This window comes from Marmota flaviventris, chromosome 9 (assembly GCF_047511675.1).
Source record: "Marmota flaviventris isolate mMarFla1 chromosome 9, mMarFla1.hap1, whole genome shotgun sequence".
In the NCBI taxonomy this organism is placed as follows: domain Eukaryota; kingdom Metazoa; phylum Chordata; class Mammalia; order Rodentia; family Sciuridae; genus Marmota; species Marmota flaviventris.
This window is the reverse complement of record NC_092506.1, coordinates 88,254,843-88,274,237: the sequence shown is the minus strand read 5'-3', so window position 1 is coordinate 88,274,237 and position 19,395 is coordinate 88,254,843. Positions and strand designations below refer to the sequence as shown.

At 35.3% G+C, this 19,395-nt stretch overlaps 1 protein-coding gene across 8 annotated transcripts in view; it reads right to left on the bottom strand.

The window, feature by feature from the left end:
- Positions 1-19,395, bottom strand: part of Yap1 (Yes1 associated transcriptional regulator) — a 110,266-nt gene that overhangs the window by 5,982 nt on the left and 84,889 nt on the right. For 2 of the 8 annotated variants that reach the window (XM_071616646.1, XM_027930654.2), the window contains exons 5-8: positions 18,679-18,872; positions 15,792-15,839; positions 5,498-5,628; positions 1,324-1,436 (exon numbers count right to left, since the gene is read on the bottom strand). In XM_071616646.1, coding sequence (XP_071472747.1) covers positions 1,324-1,436; positions 5,498-5,628; positions 15,792-15,839; positions 18,679-18,872 — 486 coding nt within the window. The remainder of the gene's footprint in view (positions 1-1,323; positions 1,437-5,497; positions 5,629-15,791; positions 15,840-18,678; positions 18,873-19,395) is intronic. The other 6 variants (XM_071616647.1, XM_027930655.2, XM_071616648.1 and 3 more) reach the window with 3 other exon arrangements.

Genomic DNA, 19,395 nt, shown 5'->3' with positions numbered 1-19,395 from the left:
AAGCATTCTACCACTGAGGTACAACTCCAGCACTCTCTTACATATGAGGAACATAAAATCAAAGGACTACATGAGTACTCTACTCCACATTCATAAAAACAAAACAAGCTTCCCAAAAGTCTTTGCATAAATAAATTTTTAGTCTAGCTTCTAGGATTCCCAAACTTAACCTGGTCACTGAACCTTTTTTTTTTTTAACATAGACATATTAACATTCCCTCAGAGTTTAAACAATATATACTTTTGAAAAAACTAACATAATCCATTAAGTGCTATAGGGGTCTAAAGAAGAAAAAAATGATAAAAGGAGGAAGGATAGTTCATGAATTGGGTTTGAAATGGCTACTAAGTACGGCTTAAGATCTAGGTAAGCAAAGAGAAAGGGGTAGTGTGGATTCTAGAAAGTATCATAGTCATGAGCTAGATAAGTAAGCATCAGCACAAAAGACTTGCCAAACACTTTTAGAGAAGTTGGTAACTAAAGAGTTAGCTAGCTGAGGAGCTGCTTTATTTCTCTTCTCTGCAAATTCCTATACTCTACAGTTGTCAAATCCAGGACAATGGTCACTAGGTAAGCTATGGGAGAAACAGTTCCTTAACTATCTCTGTGAAGCAGCAATTTCTTAACTTCTGAAAGACTTCTACTAACTATTCTAACCCTAAGTAGATAGGCTCCAATACCAAGTTTTTTCCACCCAGTTTCCTCGTCCCATTACACCTATGTTGAATCAAAAACCCCAGAAAAAAAGAAAGAAGCAAACAATGAACTGCATATAGAAAACTCTCACCAAAATTAAAAACACAAATCTATAATAGGAGACACTTCCAATAGGGTCCTCAATTACCTTGCCAATAGACGTGTTAAAATAAATCATGTTATCAGTTTTATTCAAATAGAGCTAAGATATCCATTTCATGACATTTAAATATCAGAAACATACTTGAAATCATAATTCATCTCATAGGAATAAAAAAAGGCAGGCTCAAATTGAAGTTTAAAGGATTTTAAATGGTTTTCCTCTGAATACTCTTTGCTCACAATAGCTTATTAGATCTGGTGATAATATGATTGATTATCTGTGACTAACAGATTTTTTTTTTTTTGGTACTGGAGATTGAATTCAGGGGCACTGAGCCTCATCTCCAGCCCATTTTTGTATTTTATTTGGAGACAGGGTCTCACTGAGTTGCTTATCACCTTGCTAAGTTGCCGAGGCTGGCTTTGAACTAGAGATCCTCCTGCCTCAGCCTCCCCAGCTGCTGGGATTAAAGGCATGCACCACCAGGCCAGTCAGATTTCTCAGAGGAATGCAGAATACTAACCTGTATCCATTTCATCAACACTGTTCAGGAAGTCATCTGGGGTTCGAGGGACACTGTAGCTGCTCATGCTTAGTCCACTGTCTGTACTCTCATCTCGAGAGTGATAGGTGCCACTATAAAAAAATGATAGTTGAAGACTGATGCAAATTTTTTTTTATACAAAGCAAAAACAAACAAACAACAACAACAAAAAAGTCAAAATAATTCTCAAAGATTAGTGAAAATTCTTGACCTGAAATACATGAAACAAGAATCCCCCTTCATGGGCATACATAACCCTTGTCCTATAAACTTGTAATAAACAAGTTAATCCTAATTGAAGCTGGCAGCTCTAAAGGACCAGATCTTTCCTAAGGAACTGACTATGGTGGCAATGAAAGAAAAAAAAAAACAAAAAACAAAAACAGACCTAGTTTTGCTAGAGTTAGAAAATTCTCTGCACAGGTATTCTGTCTGGACACCACCTGAATAGAGGAGATATAAAGTTGGGCGGTAGGGGCACACACTCCACACAGCTCAATGGTTCCAAGGTTTCAATTATCCATGCGGTAGTAGCAAAGGCAGAGAGGTCAAAACCCAAATACCAAGTGGATGGGTGAGACAGGCCTGCACTAGACTCATGTTAACTTCTTGCTCTTGTGCAGAGAACTTAAACCAAGAAAAATGAACCCAAAATAAAATATCAGAATTTCTTTTTGAACTGGGCCAAAATATATGAGTCACTGCTGATAAGAAAAGAATTCCTCCTTGCTTCTGCTCAGAGGAGGGAAAAACTCAAATACCTTAGCATAAGGCCTTATAGCTCCAATTGTAAGAAACAACAAAAGAAAACAGTACAAGACACATCCCTTGAGGAAAAACATGAGCCAAGTCAGATTTTTTACTTTAGGCTAAATGAAAAGTTTCCCAGATTTACATACAGAAATTGCAAAAATCCTCAGAATATTACTTCATAAATAAAATATTTTTTCCTAAGCTAGTAGCACAAAGACATCAACTGGTATTGACTGTAAAACTGTGAGTCCCCAATACTAGAAAATCATAGGCAATTGCTATTAATGTTTCTCAACATAAATGTGTGCTTTAAATTTCCCCACATCTTGACATTTAAGCAACTGTTTTAAAAACAAAAAAGCAACTAAACTTAAAACACACACACACACACCAACCAGGCTTACACTGGGCTCAATGCTTCTGCCAGATTTTGGCAAGATTCAGAGCCTCACACCAATCTAAGAAAATACAAATTTGTCTCTAAGACTATTTGTAGACACTACAGCCATATATGAAAAGACCTCAGGATGTGGTTTGTTTTTATTTTGAATGCCCTGATCTGGGACAAGGGCCTCATCAATGTTACAGTCCATTACAAAACAGATGAATTTACAAAGTTAAACATTCTAAACCACAGGGGAGTGGAGTACATGGGTATTCCCTAGAAGACTTTCCTCCTAGGAACAGCTCTCTACACAATCCCACCATCTGCAGGTCCCATTCAATAAATGTTCACTGAACATTTGCTATTATACCACAAGCATTAGATTAGGCTCTGAGGATAGAAGTTAACAACAATAAATTACAAATATTGCCAATTTCCCGTGAAGTGCTAGGTATCAAACCCTGGGCTTTGGCATGCCAAATGATACATTTTTTTTTCTTTTTCTTTTTGTACTAGGGATTGAACACAGGGATGCTTAATCACATCCCTAGCCCTCTTCAATTTTATTTTGAGTCAGGGTCTTGCCAAGTTGCTTAGGGTCTCATGAAGTTGCTAAGGCTCACTTTGAACTTGTTGAATTTGAATTTGCTCTCACAGAAAGGCACTTACATGTTCCTTCATGATTCTACTCCCACCTTGGCCTCCCAAGTTGCTGGGATTACAGGTGTGCACCACCATTCTCAGCCCAAGTGATGCTTTTTTAAAAGCTCACAAATGCATCAAGAGAGGTGAACAAATACACTAATGAATTAAGGGCTACATGAACTATGTAAGTAAGGTTCTTTCAGAACAAACAGAGAAGTGAGCTCGAAAATTTGTAAAAGGGAAAAGTTTCATGGAGGGGGATACCTGAACTTGCTTCAAAGGATCTTAGAACAAGAGGGAGATAAGGGGATACTATACACCACTAGTCGATTCCATGGCAAGTGAGGGGAATCAAATTGTTTAGAGCTTAAGGAACAAGCATAAACCAACTAGTAAGCAACAGAGAAACTTCAGAAGGCGAAGTTTCAAGAAAAAACACCACAGATGTGTACTTCAGAAACTAGGGCATACTACAGAGAATGAATATATGATTCTGCCCTTAGATTAATCACATCAACTATCTGTCACTCTGTGATCTTACCAGGAAGAGAATCTCAAATGGCAGCTCAACTCTCATCAAGTTTTAACAATTTTCACCAATGATTGCCAGAGAGATATGCAGCCTGTCCATTTCCCTCCACCCCCTTTCACTACTGGGGACTAACCTCATAACTAGGTAAGTACTCTCTCACTGAGTTATCCCTAGTCCTTTTCCTGCCTAGGTTTCCCGCATAGCTCAGATTTTAGCCATGCGCCACCATGGATGACTCCATTATTAAAATAAAAAAAAAAAAAAAAAGTTTAATTTTATCCCTGAACCAAAGGTTGCTGGTAAAACTGGTACTGTTTTATCAATAATACTGATCTGAGATTTTCCTTGTGGAAGAAAAAAAGAAGTTTTGTGCCTATGACTATTCCTCATTAGCCTCAGTTTAAGTTCAAATATGTAAACTTGTATAAAATACAAGTTGTACTTAAAATGTTTTAGCCTCTAAAATCAAAGCTCCTGGGTTGGGGATGTAGCTTAGTAGTAGAGCACTTGCCTAGCATGTGCAAGGCTCTGGGTTCAATCCTCAGCACTGCAAAGCAAAATAAATCAAACCTAACCAGGTCACAGTACAATCTTAAGACAGACAGAACAATGGGAAATTCCATTGTTCTAAATATTTTTAGAATAAAATTTTTTTCCTACAATCATGAAGTTTTTAATTCAACTGGTGAGAAATTAAGAGGTAGCATAATAGCTTTCCTAAATCAATATATCTTTAAATATTTTTTTAAACTATGTTACTTAAAACCGGTTAGGAGGTTTTAAAAAAACAACCCACAAGGTATTTGAACTTTTTAAAAATAAAATTCTAAAGCTATTTTATAACCTAAACAAATTTTAGTCAAGTATCAATTTTAAATGGCTTTTGAGGTTAAAAAAAAATTACAATCTGCCTGAAACTTAAGAATTACGGTAAGTCACTAAGAAGCATCCTTCAAGCTCTGTTATTTCAAATACAGTCACCAATCCTATTGCATTTCTTTTTGGTGGTGGGGTACCAGGGATTGAACCCAGAGGTGCTTAACCACTGACCTACATCCATAGCCCTTTTTTATACTTTCTTGAGAGATAGGGTCTTGCTAAGTTCTTAGGGCCTTGCTAAATTGTTGAGGTTGGCTTTGAACCTGTGATCCTCCTGCTTTAGCCTCCCAAGCCACTGGGATTATAAGCATGTACCATTGCACCCCACATTCCCAGCCCTTTTTATTTTTTATTTTGAGACAAGGTCTCACTAAGTTGCTCAGGCTGGTCTCAAACTTGTAATCCTCAGCCTTTAAATTGTTGGAATTACAGGTGTGCACAACACACCCAGCTTAATGAATTTTTTCTTTCTTTTTAAAGAGTCACAACCTTATACTTTATCTCCTTGAAGTACACAGACTTTTAAGAACATGAGGCATTTACAATGCTTTGGGATGGAGCCACTCAGGTTGCACAGCTGTGTGGAAAATTCCTGCCAATGATTCTTACAATGTAACCCTAAGTAGGTTTAAGATGCAGTTCATTTGCTCTCACAGAAAGGCACTTACATGTTCCTTCATGATTCTATTAATTTTAAGTGACTGTTAGTCAACAGTATAGGTAGAAGCAAACACATTGTAATTGAATAAGTATCCCTTCCACAAGTCTGAACAGCTTACTTCCTCTTAAAAGAGACATGTTTTATCCTCAATTTTTATTGTACTTACCATATATGGAGATTTATTTACAGCTATGGTTTTTGGCTTGCATGTATGTTCAAAACAGACCACTCTAAGTACTAGGCAGAATAAATTTAAACCTATCTTTTTCAGATATTGGCTATTAGCACTCTTACCAACCTGTTAAGAAAGGGATCTGAGCTATTGGTCGTCATTGTTCTCAATTCCTGAGACATCCCAGGAGAAGACACCGGATTTTGAGTTCCACCATCCTGCTCCAGTGTTGGTAATTGGCTACGAAGAGCTAATTCCTTAAACAAAAACACAAGTATAAAGATAATTAATTTACCAATTAACAAAAGTATTGTTAGATTTAAAAGAAATTAAATTCACATTAGAATACCTGGGTACATATAAAGTATTTATTTTAAATTGATATGTTACCTAGTAAGAACAACCAAATTCTTCTTTACACTTCAAGTGATTGCAAATTATATAAATTGAAAGTTTATCTAGTAATATTAACACCAAAGCACAGTTTGCTAATTAGTTTCATTTTGCAATTTTCCTTACTCTAGCTGATACTCTCAAATCCTCCCTTTTGGGACAGAATTATAAGTCTGGTCTTTAAAAAATTAATTCTTAAGTGCTCATGTGTGTTTTTTTGTGTGTGTGTGTTTGGGACCAGCAATAAAAATAAACTAGAAAGAACATTTGATAATATAAAGACAGTAATCTTCCCCTTCACCCCACCTCCACCACTGTTATCACATGTCTCCTTTAACTTCAGATTTTTCTATCTTGAACTAGGTAGTGTATGTTATATCCTCTAGCAGGGACAGAGGAAGGGAAAAGAAAAGACATAAGGAATTAAAACACGAACCCAAAGTTTCTCTACCAGAACCATGATATTTAAAATTTCTTTAGGAATATCCAACAATTTTGCTCAGCAGAATTTTACCTGAAAATCTGAGCAAATGCTATTGGCTACTACACTAATGGTTCCCCAAGGCCCACCTCAACAGGCTTCCAGACATCCTGGGCTTCAGTTATGTATGGCCCAGGCTAGTTCATCTCACTCTGAGGGATTCCTTCCCTCTTCATTAGTATCCTTGACCTTTTTCTCTCCTTTCTATTCATTCATTGTTCTTTATTCTCATAAATATGGTTTTATTTATTTTTCTTAAATACAAAGCACCCTGCTCTTCTCCACCTAGCAGCTTTCAGAGCCAAGTCTGCTCCCTGCAAAAAACCCCATCGCCCCCAGGCACCATCATCCCCACATTCCCCAAAAGGTTAGGAAGTGTGGAAATAACCTCCTAGCTCTTCACTGTCCCTTATAGATGATGATTTCTCCCATGTAAAACCCACTTTTTGTTCAGATTTATGCCTTCTGGATATACCATCCTTTAAACATGGGTTTCTTAACCAGAAGACTTTGAAAGAAGTCTGAGGTTTGTGACCCTGGTTGAGAAAAAAAATGTACACCTTAATTTTTGTTAGATTCTAACTTAAAATTTGTGTTTTCTTCATTTATGAATATAGGAAATACAACAGTAGTCATGGTACTTCTGATGTATCATTAATATAAGACAAAGATATTTTCATAATACATTGTAATTGCTGCAAACATCTTAAAATAACATTTAGACTTATTACTATTTCAATGCTACAGTAGGGGTAAGACATATTTCTAAATCTTGATAATTTATACATCAAAAAGAATTGTGTGTTGCCAGGAGACACACCTGTAATCCCAGCAACTTGGGAGGCAGAGGCAAGACGATTCCACGTTCAAGGCCAGCATAGGCAACTAAATAAGTCTCCATCTCAAAAAATAAAAAGGGCTGGGAGGTAGCTCAGTGGTAGAGCACCCTTAGATTCTATTCTCAATATTACAAGAAAATTTTATATCACAGTTTTTTATTTAATATTTTGATAACTATCAATGAAATTCCCTTTTAAAAAATAATCCTGTAGATTATCATCCTTCCTATATACTTAAAAAAGCCCAATGTTCTGAGAATGGATCCATGGGTTCAGCTGAATGCCAAAGTATCATGTACTCTTTCACAAGGCTAACTGCTTCTTGTACACAATTTACTAAACTCAAGCTATTCTATCTTAGGTATAATTTCAAAGGCTGGCTCAAGGACTCTTGCCAAGTAGACCCCATGATTCTTAACATGCTTCAAGTTTACCTTCTAGAATCCAATGACCTTCATTTCTACCTACCTCAATTACCCACGTGTATAGCTGCCAAGATCTTGTTTTTGAAATCAAGCTATCCCTAAAATCCCAATCCTTTGGAATAAGGATCTGTGTTTCACTTCTTCCCATTACATCTACCATCCTGGAACTGTCGATAACCACATGCAAAACTCATGATAACCCATTGTTGAAAATGCATTGATGCTGACTGCTTCACTATTGTATTTCAAGCATAAAACTCCCTCAGTAACACCCTGGAACTGGCTTAGAAATTTCTCTCCTAGAAAACTATGTACACTTTTCCTACTTTCTGACCATATTTTTCTTCCTATTCAGTTTCCTCCTCTACTCTACCAGCAATCCAGTCTCAGAGACTCTAGAACCTTCTCTTCTTACTATCCCAGTCTGTTGGCTCTCTTCTGGTTTCGTAAGTTTTTCTCCTTTATGAGCTTGAACTCATGCCTGATCATTTGAGATATACACAGCACTTTTCAGATTCCTGATGTACAGATAATTTTACCTCAGTCCAGCAAATCCCAACCTGAGTCAATGCTAAAATGTGCTTGTTTAGTTTTTATACTGAGATTCCTGAGAAATGCTACAGGGAAAAAAATCATACAACTATGCAGAATGGAATAATGACAAATTAATGGTCTTTGGCCTTGGCTCTTAGTACCATTTACTGATTTTGGAGGGGTGAGATAGTCCTTGCTCAGTTCTTTCTCATATTCTCATGATCAAATATTCTAACATGGCATAATGTCTTAAGCCCCTAATGGGTCAAGTCCATTTCCATCTCGTTCTAATTTAAACAACACTGAGATTGTGAGGTCCAATCTGGGATCTTCTGACTGCTCCTGCCATCTCTTCCTGCTCCCCTCAAAGGTATCTTCATTTGCACCATCTTTATAATCTTTCTTCCACTTTCAGAAAATGAGTTTATTGAAGACTAACCCACTCTCAGTGCTTCTAGAGATCCCTTCTATTTCTTTTCTTTGTATCCTCTATCTTTGACCCCTCCTATTCTCATCTTCCAAAGTGAAAAGTAACTTTATAACAATGATAGTAAAGCAGAGGTTCAGCACACTTTGTAATCCTAGCTACTGAGGCTGAGGTGATCCTAGCTACTGAGGCTGAGGTGAAAGGATTGTCAAGGCCAATCTCAGAATCAAAACAACCCCAAATGATAGTACACTCTTACAGACCTATAAGAAGACAGTTTCTCAGTATCACATCTTTCTACATACTGTTCTTGCATAGAACACTTTTCTTTCTTCCCTTTTATATAAAACCTTATAGGGATACCAAGTTCTCTAGGTAACTCCCCAAGATGATTCCATCTCCATTAAGATTGGACTGAACACAAAGATGCCAAGTCTTTAACATCAGGAGCATATGTAATACATCTATAGCACTTCTTATGATATGGAATTTCCTCTATGACCCCTAAAGGTAAGATGAATCGCTTTACTAGAGTATAAGAGGCTGATGCATAGGGTTCTAGGATGAAGCTAAGGGTCTTTAAAAATATGTAAGCATTGAGGGGATCTTGAAGACCATTTGCTTTTTTAAAATTTTTTTTGTGGTGCTAGTGATTGAACCCAGGGCCTTGTACATACTCGGCAAAAGATCTGCCATGGGTGAAGCTATATCCACGGTTCTTTATTTTGCATTTTAGGTTTGTTTGCCTAGTTTTGAACTTCTTTCATCACAAAGCAAGTACATGACACTACACTGTAAATTATTATTGAAAAAACTGAATTGGCTATGATTTTCATAACTTTTTATTTTAGCTTTTCATAAAGTTCTCATTTTTCAAGATTATTTTATGAGGTTAAAACTAATAGTTATGTGTGGATTAGACCATCCATGGTTTTGCTGCTTTGAATTTTGCCACTATGCTTGTTCAAAGCTAATGTTTACTTTTTGCTTCATTTAACAACTGAATTTCTACTGTCAGCAGGCACCACAGAACCAACTCTCCCAATCTAAATTAAGAAGGCAAATAATGCCAAGCTACCTAAAGAGATAAACAGACTCCAGAAGAAATATGGAAATATCTTCTTAATCAAACCTATATGTAAGCCATGAGCAAGAATTCATCTGAACTGAATTTGGGAGGATTAATGAAAGAAGGCTACTTTATTATGGGTGCTGGGTATGAGAATTTCTCCTAGTGACAGCAAACCTACCAGAATTGATTAGATATCTTAAGTAATTTTTTTAACGAATTTACTGAGACATAATTGATGTGTAATAAGCTGTACATAAAGTGCTCAATTTGATGAATTTTGAAATATGTACACACCTCTGAAACTCCCATTACAATCAAGATACCCACCCCCAATTTTCCCCTACTTTTTCTTATCCCAATTTTACCCTCAGAAACTAATGATATGCTTTTTTTTCCATTATAGACTAGTTGTTATTTTATAAATGGAATCATACAGCATGTACTCACTTAAATTTAGCATATTTTGAGATTCATGTTATAATTACATAGTTCAATTGCTAACACTACTGTAGGGATATACTACTATCATTTATTCACCTGCTGATAGAACATTTTGGTTGGTTTTAAATTTTGGTTTTGTAGAGATACGTGCTTTCATTTCTCTTGAACATCTTAGAAATGTAAAAACTTAGAAATATTCTAGGGTCTCCAAACTTCTGACCAATTCTACTGCCTTGTTATTTTTCTAAATAATATGCATCAATTTTATAGCAAGCCTAAATATGGTGTATATTGTCTTAAAAGTTTTTGTTTTTGTCTTATTTTGTTTTTTGAGACAGGGTTTCACTATGTTGCTGAGATTGACCTTAAACCTGTGATCCTCCTGCTCAGCCTTGTGAGTAATTAGATCTATAGACATAGAGTACCACACCTGTCTTTTCAAGTTTTTTTTTGTGTGTGTGTGGCGGGCGGGGAGTGAGTGAGATGTTGGGGATCAAACCCCAAGCTATATCCCCGACTCTTAAAAGTCTTTTTTACTCTATGGGAAATTATATTGTTATTTCAAATGACAGGAGGAAACAGAAGGGCCAATGGTTTACTTTGGTTTTGGATCCATAAAAGTCCACTATATGAAGTAGGCAAACTTGTTTTTTCTTTGTGAACCACTCTAGGAAGTTCCTTCCAGACCAAGATGAGACCACTGGTTTTACTTGAAGTACAAAGAACTCTGACTCTAAATGTGTCCCACATTAGCTAAGATTTATAAGCTCAATGGGAAAAGCTACTATATTTTTATATTATTACAGGAGAAAATGAGCTAAAAATACTTACTTCATTTATAAAAAATCAAATGCTCTAGACTAACTATTTGACCTTTGAAATACAGAATAGAAACATGACCAAGTTTTGGCTGAATTTCCTATTACTTGCTTATTTTCCCATTTTTGAAAGATCATCAAACTATTCTACCTTTGGGAAAAGAGAAGTTTAACCAATTAGTATTTTTAGCTCAGTATTCTAAGTTTAGTTACTGTGTTCAGTATAAAACAATCTCTTACTCCTGAGAGATAGATATAATCGATGTAACTTATATTTTGTATAAAATGTTTCAACTTAAATCAGCTAAGAAGACAATCTAATTATGTCCCAAAGCTTATTTTTAAAACAATTATTCCAGATTTAACCAATTACAAAATAATGTTCATATCCATAAAATCTCTTTAGTGTAGTTACATAGGTATATACAGATACAGAAGTGATATTGGGGATTGAACCCAACCACTGACCTATGTATTTACATCTCTCTTCATTTTCAGACAGTCTTCCTAAATTGCCTATGGAAGCAATTCCTAAATTGTTGGAGGGGACTACCAAGTCAACCTTAATTATTTTCTTAAAGCAATTTTTTCTAAAAATATATATGTATAACATATATTACAGATATATAACTCTAAAGCTAATATAATAATATGTATTAAATTTAAAGACATAAAGAGTCTGTCTTTGTGGCTTATATCAACAATACTGATGAGAGGGAAAAAGCCATTTCTTCCAACTGTTCAATATAGGGGCCTTGCCATATCCCATTTTTAAACACAGTTTTTAATAGTCATGGAATATTTCATTATTTCTAGAGTTATTAAAACACTGAGCCAATACTTACAATGATTCTGTTTCTTTCTTTTATTTTTGTACCCCAATGCTAGGGATTGAACCCAGGACCCCAACATGCTAGGTAAGGGTCTATCACTAAGTTATACACCTAGCCCTGTTAAATTTTGTATCATTTACCAAATTAAACTTTAGGACTATTTTTTTTTTAACTGAAAAAAAAATACATAGATTTTGGGGCAATTATGAGAACTAAATAATAATCCTACACTCTGAAAAGTAACATCTAAAACAGAGGTGCTATATAGTGTACCCAGCATTATCTTGAGGTTAAACATGTTTCTGACAGATTTCTGGAATTAAGTCTTTTGTAATCTGTGTCTCAAAGAAAGGAGGTTATTATGGCATTGTTCAAATAACAAACAAGAGGCAACATTACAGTGTGCAGGGTGTGATGCTAAATCTTCCCCTTCCCTTTTTATACAAAGTTTTCAACCCACCCACCAAAAATAAAATATATATAATGCATAATGCAAAATACCTAAACAAATATGTAATTTATTCAAAATTAGGCCTTTGAAGAGAAAAGAGATAATGATGAAAAAACTGTTTAAAGGATCTTGAAATAGCCTTCCTAGATCCTGCTAACGTAACAGAGAGTTGGAGGGGGGAAAAGCCAAATTGTTTTCTATTATTAAATTTAGGGGAAAAAAAGATCTCTAACAACTGTTTTCACATGGCTCTGAACAGTGGTACTACTTGTTATATCTGACTAAAACTGTGACATCTGAACCTTTTTACCACAGAGAGGTAAAATAAAATATCCTTAATAGTAACACTTGTGGGTTTTATCATTCATTGAAATTGTGACTGACCCTGATTGTTGAGAGTTTAGACTTTATCTTACTCCCTCTCTAAAAAGGTCTCTTTCATTTACAAAGAAGCAGTGACATGTGGGGAAGAGAGATGACAAACAAACTGAGCATTAAATGGTTTCAAAATTTTCTTCTAGGGGCTGGGAGTGTAGCTCAATGGCAGAGCACTTGCCTGGCATGTGTGAGGCACTGAGTTCTATCTATCCTCAGCACCACATATAAATAAATAAATAATAAAGGTACATAAACAACTAAAAAATATTTTTAAAAAGTTTCTTCTAATAGAAATTGCTTTTGGAACATAAAAACAAGGAATAATTGAATAATGAAACTAAAATATTAAGCACTACATGAACAAAACTTTTCCAGGCCCAGTAGTGCATGCCTATAATCCCAGGAACTCAGAAGGATCTCAAGTTCAAGGCCAGCCTGGGCAACAAATGAGATGGCCTTAAAAAAAAAAAAAAAAGAGAATGGAAATTCCAAAACATTTTGAAGTTTGGCACGTTCTCACATTCCAAAGCATGTGAAGTATGTAACTTAAAACAAGCAAATAAACAAAAACTTTAAATAATGCCTGATATTCAAAACTTGAGTTACACCTTTAATATATTCTGCTGAGACTAGAAAGTGCTTTACAGCTTTCTGGATTATGCTGGTAAATCCCATTTAAAGCCATCTTTACTTAAAATATGACTCTTCTTTGTGAAAACTTTCCTGATATTTTTGGAACTTAGAAAGTAATACCCCATAGCATCGTGATTTGACATGCTGAGTACTTTGAAATGAAAGACACTGGAAGGGTCACAGAGGTCAAGTCTCTTTCTAACCTTCTCCTCCCCTTCTTTCTCTTATTCTCCCTTTCTCTCTAAAGAAAGGCCGTAGAAACTAGAATTCCTTTTCCTCAAGTTGAGTTGTAATTTCAGTGGATTTGGGAGGCTGCGGCAGGAGGATTCCAAGCTGAGATTAGCCTCAGCAACTCAGCGAGGCCCTAAGTAACTTAGTGAGACCTTGTCTCCACATAAAAAGTAAAAAGGGCTGGGCACGTGCTTCAGTGGTTAAGCACCCCTGAGTTCAAACTCTGGAAACACAATCAACCAATCAATCATACGATTTCTTTGACCTACCTCATCTGATAGATCATAATACCTCAATCCAGAAGGAATGCTGCACAGAGATGCCAAGCTGAATCTAAAGAGGCCTTCCTCTCTCAGACTATCACCAGTAGGAAAAACAGTTTTGTCAAGATTTCTAAAGGGCTGTCCATTTTGAACCTCAGCAAAAAACAGTTTTCCCTATATCTTTGGGTTTTCTTTTCTGAAGTCTCCTGCGTTACAAAAAACTTTGGTTAGGTAATTTATTATGCTTTTCTCTTGTCACACTCTGTTTTGTTACAGGAGTGCTGGCTTTGACATTATGATAGTTGAGCAAGGTTGCTGTACTTTTGCATCTAACATGAACCTTTTAAGGTCTTGTAGAAAATATATAGGATAAGGAAAACACATATAAATGCTTCCAAATACCACCAGATTCTGGGTATTTGAGCTATTGTAAATTTAACCCTATCTGAAATTTCATACATTTACTGACTTTTTCAAAATTGTGTCAGATAAATATGCTGACAACTAAAAAACATATTAAAAAATCAAATATTTTAATCTCTGGCATGTGCAAAGTGAATTTTTAAAACCTATCTCTCTTAGATTGTTTCCTCTGGCCTCCAAAAATCTAATGCAGTTTTACTATCTTAGAATTTTTATTATTTATAAGTCTGGCCTTTTTTTTTTTTCTTTTTTCTTTGTGGTGCTAGGGATTAAACTCTAGGCCTGTGCATGCCAAGCAAATATACCACTGACCTACACCCCCAAGGCCAAACCTTAACTTTTTAACCTTAACTTTTCTAAAACTTCACTTATTCTTAGATACTTTTTAAAAAAGTATCTAAGAATTCCTAATAATTTTAATTATATCAACTATCTTCTCTTTGACTATAAAATAAAGATCTAAAAGTATTTATTTGTCAAATTTAGGGTTTAAAATCTAAGTAGGAACAAAAGAAGAAACAATTTCAACACCCACTTTGGCTTGAAGGACTTTTTACTTGAATCCAATCCTCATTTGAGTTAATTTCTGCTCCTATATTGATTTCCACTTCACTTACTATTAATAAAAGCTTCCTTTGAGAAATACTTCAGAGAAAATGCAAAGAAAAAAATGTCTTGTCTTTATGAAGTTTCGATGCTATGCTATTCTTCCAGTCAAATGTGGTAGGAGTACCCCTCATCATAAGAATGTCTATGTTCTAATTTAGTAAAGATGACTTGTTATGAGTTATTCCCTTACTTGGTCTTTTGATTAAATGGAAGCATTTATAAAATAGATCAGAAAGAAAAGGCTTCACTCTTTTACAAAGTTAACTGTTTCTATGAGGTCTGTATCTAACTTTGTCAATATGATGTTCCAACGGACAAGTTAACAGTTCCCACTTCTACAGCTGATTCTAAAACAATGCACTCATTTAGCCCAGTGCAAAAAGACCAACATAGAATATGAGGTATTTTATGGTTACTTTTGCCCATCCAAGAGAAGCACAATGATCCTTTAGTTCCTAATTTCTTCAAATCTTGTGGAACATACAGAATCTCTCTGGTTTCAAGGAGATTCTTCCAATAAGTCAGAGGAATCTGTGTTAGAAAGAAAAAATGACCACAATCTTTCCATCTACATCTAATGCCTTTATAACCAGTGCTCCCTGGGGTAAATCAGAGAGAAATGCTGTCAAAAGCCAAAGAAACCTGAGACATGACCAGGCAAAGCCTTCTCTCTTCTGATAGGATATTCTTCCTTTGGAATGTCTACTAGAAAGAAATTTTCTTTTCCTCAGAGCATTATGATTCTTAGTAACATTTCAAAAACCCCAGCCTACCCAAGCAAATAATCTGTACTACCTTTTGCTATTGTTCAATTATTAATTCCTTTAAAACATTAAAAAAAGTATCTATATTAAACTACTCAAAAATTCGACATACTTTGAGGCTGACAGCATGTATAAATGAGACATAATACGTATCAAATGTGGAATAAAAAGACTTCTGTGGAATCAAAATGAATACTAGAAGGGAGGATTGGGAAGGGAGTAGATAGTACAGATTTTCTTGGAAAAGTAATGTTAAATTAAGTGTTTTGGTAGAAAGATAACTCAGAGTTATGCTCTGGCTAATCTTCAGTGAGGACAGGACCCTGGAATATAAGTTTCTCTTGTTCCTGAAGTGATACCTTTTTTTTTTTTTTTCCAAGGCTATAACATCATATAAGAGCCTACCTGACATTTTGGAGAATTTGCTGTGCTGGGATTGATATTCCGCATTGCCTAAGAGTGAAAAATAAGACGGATAAAGATTACTTTTAAGCCACATGGTTTGGCTGTGTAGGCTCTTACAAATTGTATCCAGACATATCACCATAGCACAGAATTCCCAAGCTACCCAAAGAGCAGCAGGCTGAGGAAGACAGGAGCCAATGGAGTCACCACATAACAACTGAAACTTCAGAAGTTTTTTAACAGCACTGAGGATAGGACAGCAAGACTTCAAATGTCAGGACTAAATAAAATTTGGTAACAGTCAGGTAGGTTCTTTCCTTCTAAGTATTAGATTAAGCAGGTAAAATATTTTTGATGTTTCAGTGATGAGATACTGTCAATGGAAGAAGTTTGCAGGAAGCCAGATGACTTAAGATATACTGAATTTATATTGATTGCTAAAGCAAAAACAAAAAAATTCTAAAAAATAGACTATTAGTATGAGTCAGAGCAGATTGGTCACTTCAATATAAGAAAGACAACACAGTAGGTAGCAAAGAAGAACAAAGATGTTACCTTTAAAAGAAGTGAAGCTATTCTGTCCAGGACCCATCACCCAAAGTAAGAATGAGTACAAGATTTGGAAAAATTCTTCAAAGAAAGAGTTTTATAAGTAGCAACATTTTGCCCACCAAAAACCAAAAACTAAACTGATCTATGGCACACAACAAAATAATGACTGGCTCATTTCTAGACTTTAAAAATTATGAACAGCAAAGACTTTGACATTACTAGCAACTTTTTTCTCATTAAGGTTTCTTGATTTTAATAGTTCTCATTCATGTGAAATTGACACTTGTGTTTACTTAGACCGACTAGGACTCAGGCACAACAAAATAAAAAGCAAATCATGCAAACAGCTTTTAAACTTCTTTATTTCTTCTAACAATCATGTAGTTAAATTCTCAGTGCTATCTTGTTCTGACAACACAGTTTCAAATAAGTGAGAAATATCTTTTTCTTTAATTTGCTAGAAAGTCAGTAAGAGGAACAATAAACTGTTACTATGTGTCCTCTCTCCATCTTCCTTATGGTGAAATTTCTTTTAAGACCAATTCCTGACATCATGTGCTAGCACAAACTCTCTTACTCTCTCTGAGGAATCACCTTTAAGGCCAACCACACTAGAACTACATTGACAGATTACTGACAGAGCACAAACAGTTTAAAGGTAAGTCTGTCTGAGATTCCATGACTACTTAATATAATCAATTCCTTAGGTACTAGTAGTTCCTTACATCCCAAATCAGAGTTCAGGGTTCAGAGAACTTAACTTCATGTATTAGATAATACTGAAGTGGTACTTTAAAAAACTAGCCCTTTAAAAAAAAAGTATCTTTAAATATATATATCTTGGCAATAAAAATGTAGAGTATAATTGATTTTTAACCCTTTTTTATTTTGGTACCACGGACTGAACCCAGGGGGCACTCAACTACTGGGCCATGTCTCCTATCCTCTTTATTTTCCATATTGAGACAGGGTCTTGCTAAATTGCTTAGGACCTAAGTTGCTGAGGCTGGCCTCCAAACTGAGATCCTCTTGCCTCAGCCTCCTGAATCACTAAGATTACAGGCATGTGCCACTACAATTGGCTGTATAATTGATTTTTTTTTTGGTGGTGGTGGTGCTAGGGATTGAACCCAGGACCTTGTGCATACAGGACATGCACTCTACCAACTGAGTTATATCCTCAGCCCATGTATAATTGATTTTTAAAGGTCTACCCTTAGCATGTTATTTTCAAAAGGACACAGTATAGATACATGTATTTTTTGTTTGTCAACAATATCTCAGAAAAAACAAAAACCAACATATTTACTTTACCTCCAGAGGAAAGAACCAGGGAAACAGGGAAAAGGAAATTTGATTTCTAGTGTATGTTCACCTTTCATATACTTTTCCTGCTATATCATTTATTTTACAGAAAGATTTTTTATTGTTTCTTTTTAGCTATACGTAATATTAGGGTTCATTTTGACATAATTATAAAAGCGCGTGGAATATAATTTTATCTGATTCAGTTATACCATGTTTGAACTAGCTATTCAAAACATGCTCATAAAATGAATTTTAAAATCTGTATTACTTAACATCAGATCACATCTCTTTTATCTTAAATTTTCTCAAACAAGATAAAGCAAAAATTAATTTTGACATGAGGGATTATTTGTTCTTTTGCAACATAAAGACCAGTAGTACTTTTTGAAAGAAATTGGTGAAAAAGAATTTCAAGCTCTCTACTATCAGGTCCCATCTTTCTCACTATGAAAAAACACCTATAAGTACTGAGGATTGAACCCAGGCCCCTGTGCATGCTAAAAAAATGTTCTACCACTGAGCTACAAACCCAGTTCCATAAATGGGTAATTTTAAGAAATATCAAGATATTATAAATTTGGGAGTAATTGGCATTATGTTTTAAGTAAAGATTCTTAGATTTAGTAATACTGAAACACATCTGTCATTTAAATACACACAGACACACACACTAGATTTAAAGATGTTTTCCCCCAAGTGATATTCCACAGTTTCTTCATTAATAAAATCCTCAGAAACACAGTAATCCAAAATATCATGTACATTTGAGGAAGCATCCTCATTTTCTTCAATTTTTGCTCAACTGCAATAACCATGGCCAAAATATCTCTTTATGATACAGGTTATGTTATCCCATATGATCAAAGGCCATTTAAGAAAGAAAACAAAATCAGAACTGGACAGAATAATTCTCTGTTACTGATTTCACTGAAACAACATTCCCCAGTAACTAATAAATGATAAAATGAAATTTGCCCAATTTCATTCATGTAGGAAAACTCCCAAAATTGAAAGGCTGGTTTCTAACCTGTGGCCTCACCTGCCGAAGCAGTTCTTGCTGTTTCAATCGCAGTCTCTCTTTCTCCATTTGCAACTGTTGCAGCCTCATCTGTTGCTGCTGGTTGGAGTTGCCACTACCCATAACACCTCCTTGTGGGCTCTGGGGAGCCAAAGGTGGTGGTTGTTTCACTGGAGCACTCTGACTGATTCTCTGGTTCATGGCTGAAATAAAACAAAAGATTTGTTCTAAAAATTTAGTAAAGGATGACTTAGTTATTCAAAAGCAACTGGGAATATTTAATGTATTGTTTTTGTAGTATAACTAGAAATAACCTAAAAATATGTCAATAGTACAATGGTTACATAACTTGTCATTCATCATTTTTACAGGATGCAAGGCAGTAATAAGAGGAAAGAAACATGAGACAGCTCCATAAAATATAAACTGAAGAATAGTCAAGAAGCAAATTAACATCTGTCAACTCTGAAGGTGGCACACTAAGTGAGAGGGACTTTCTGTAACTTTTGATACAATGACATTAAAAGAAATCAAGGTGATAGGCCATTCTCTATCATAACCCTTGCTAAAAACTCCCAAATAACTGTTTTTTTTTTAAATTACTGGCCTCCCAGGCACAGATCAGACTTCTTGTGGTGACTTTCATGTGTCCTGTAGGGTAGAATAGTGGCCACATGATAAACACCACCCGCTTTTGTGCAAACACAGGAATGTTTCCCAGAGTCC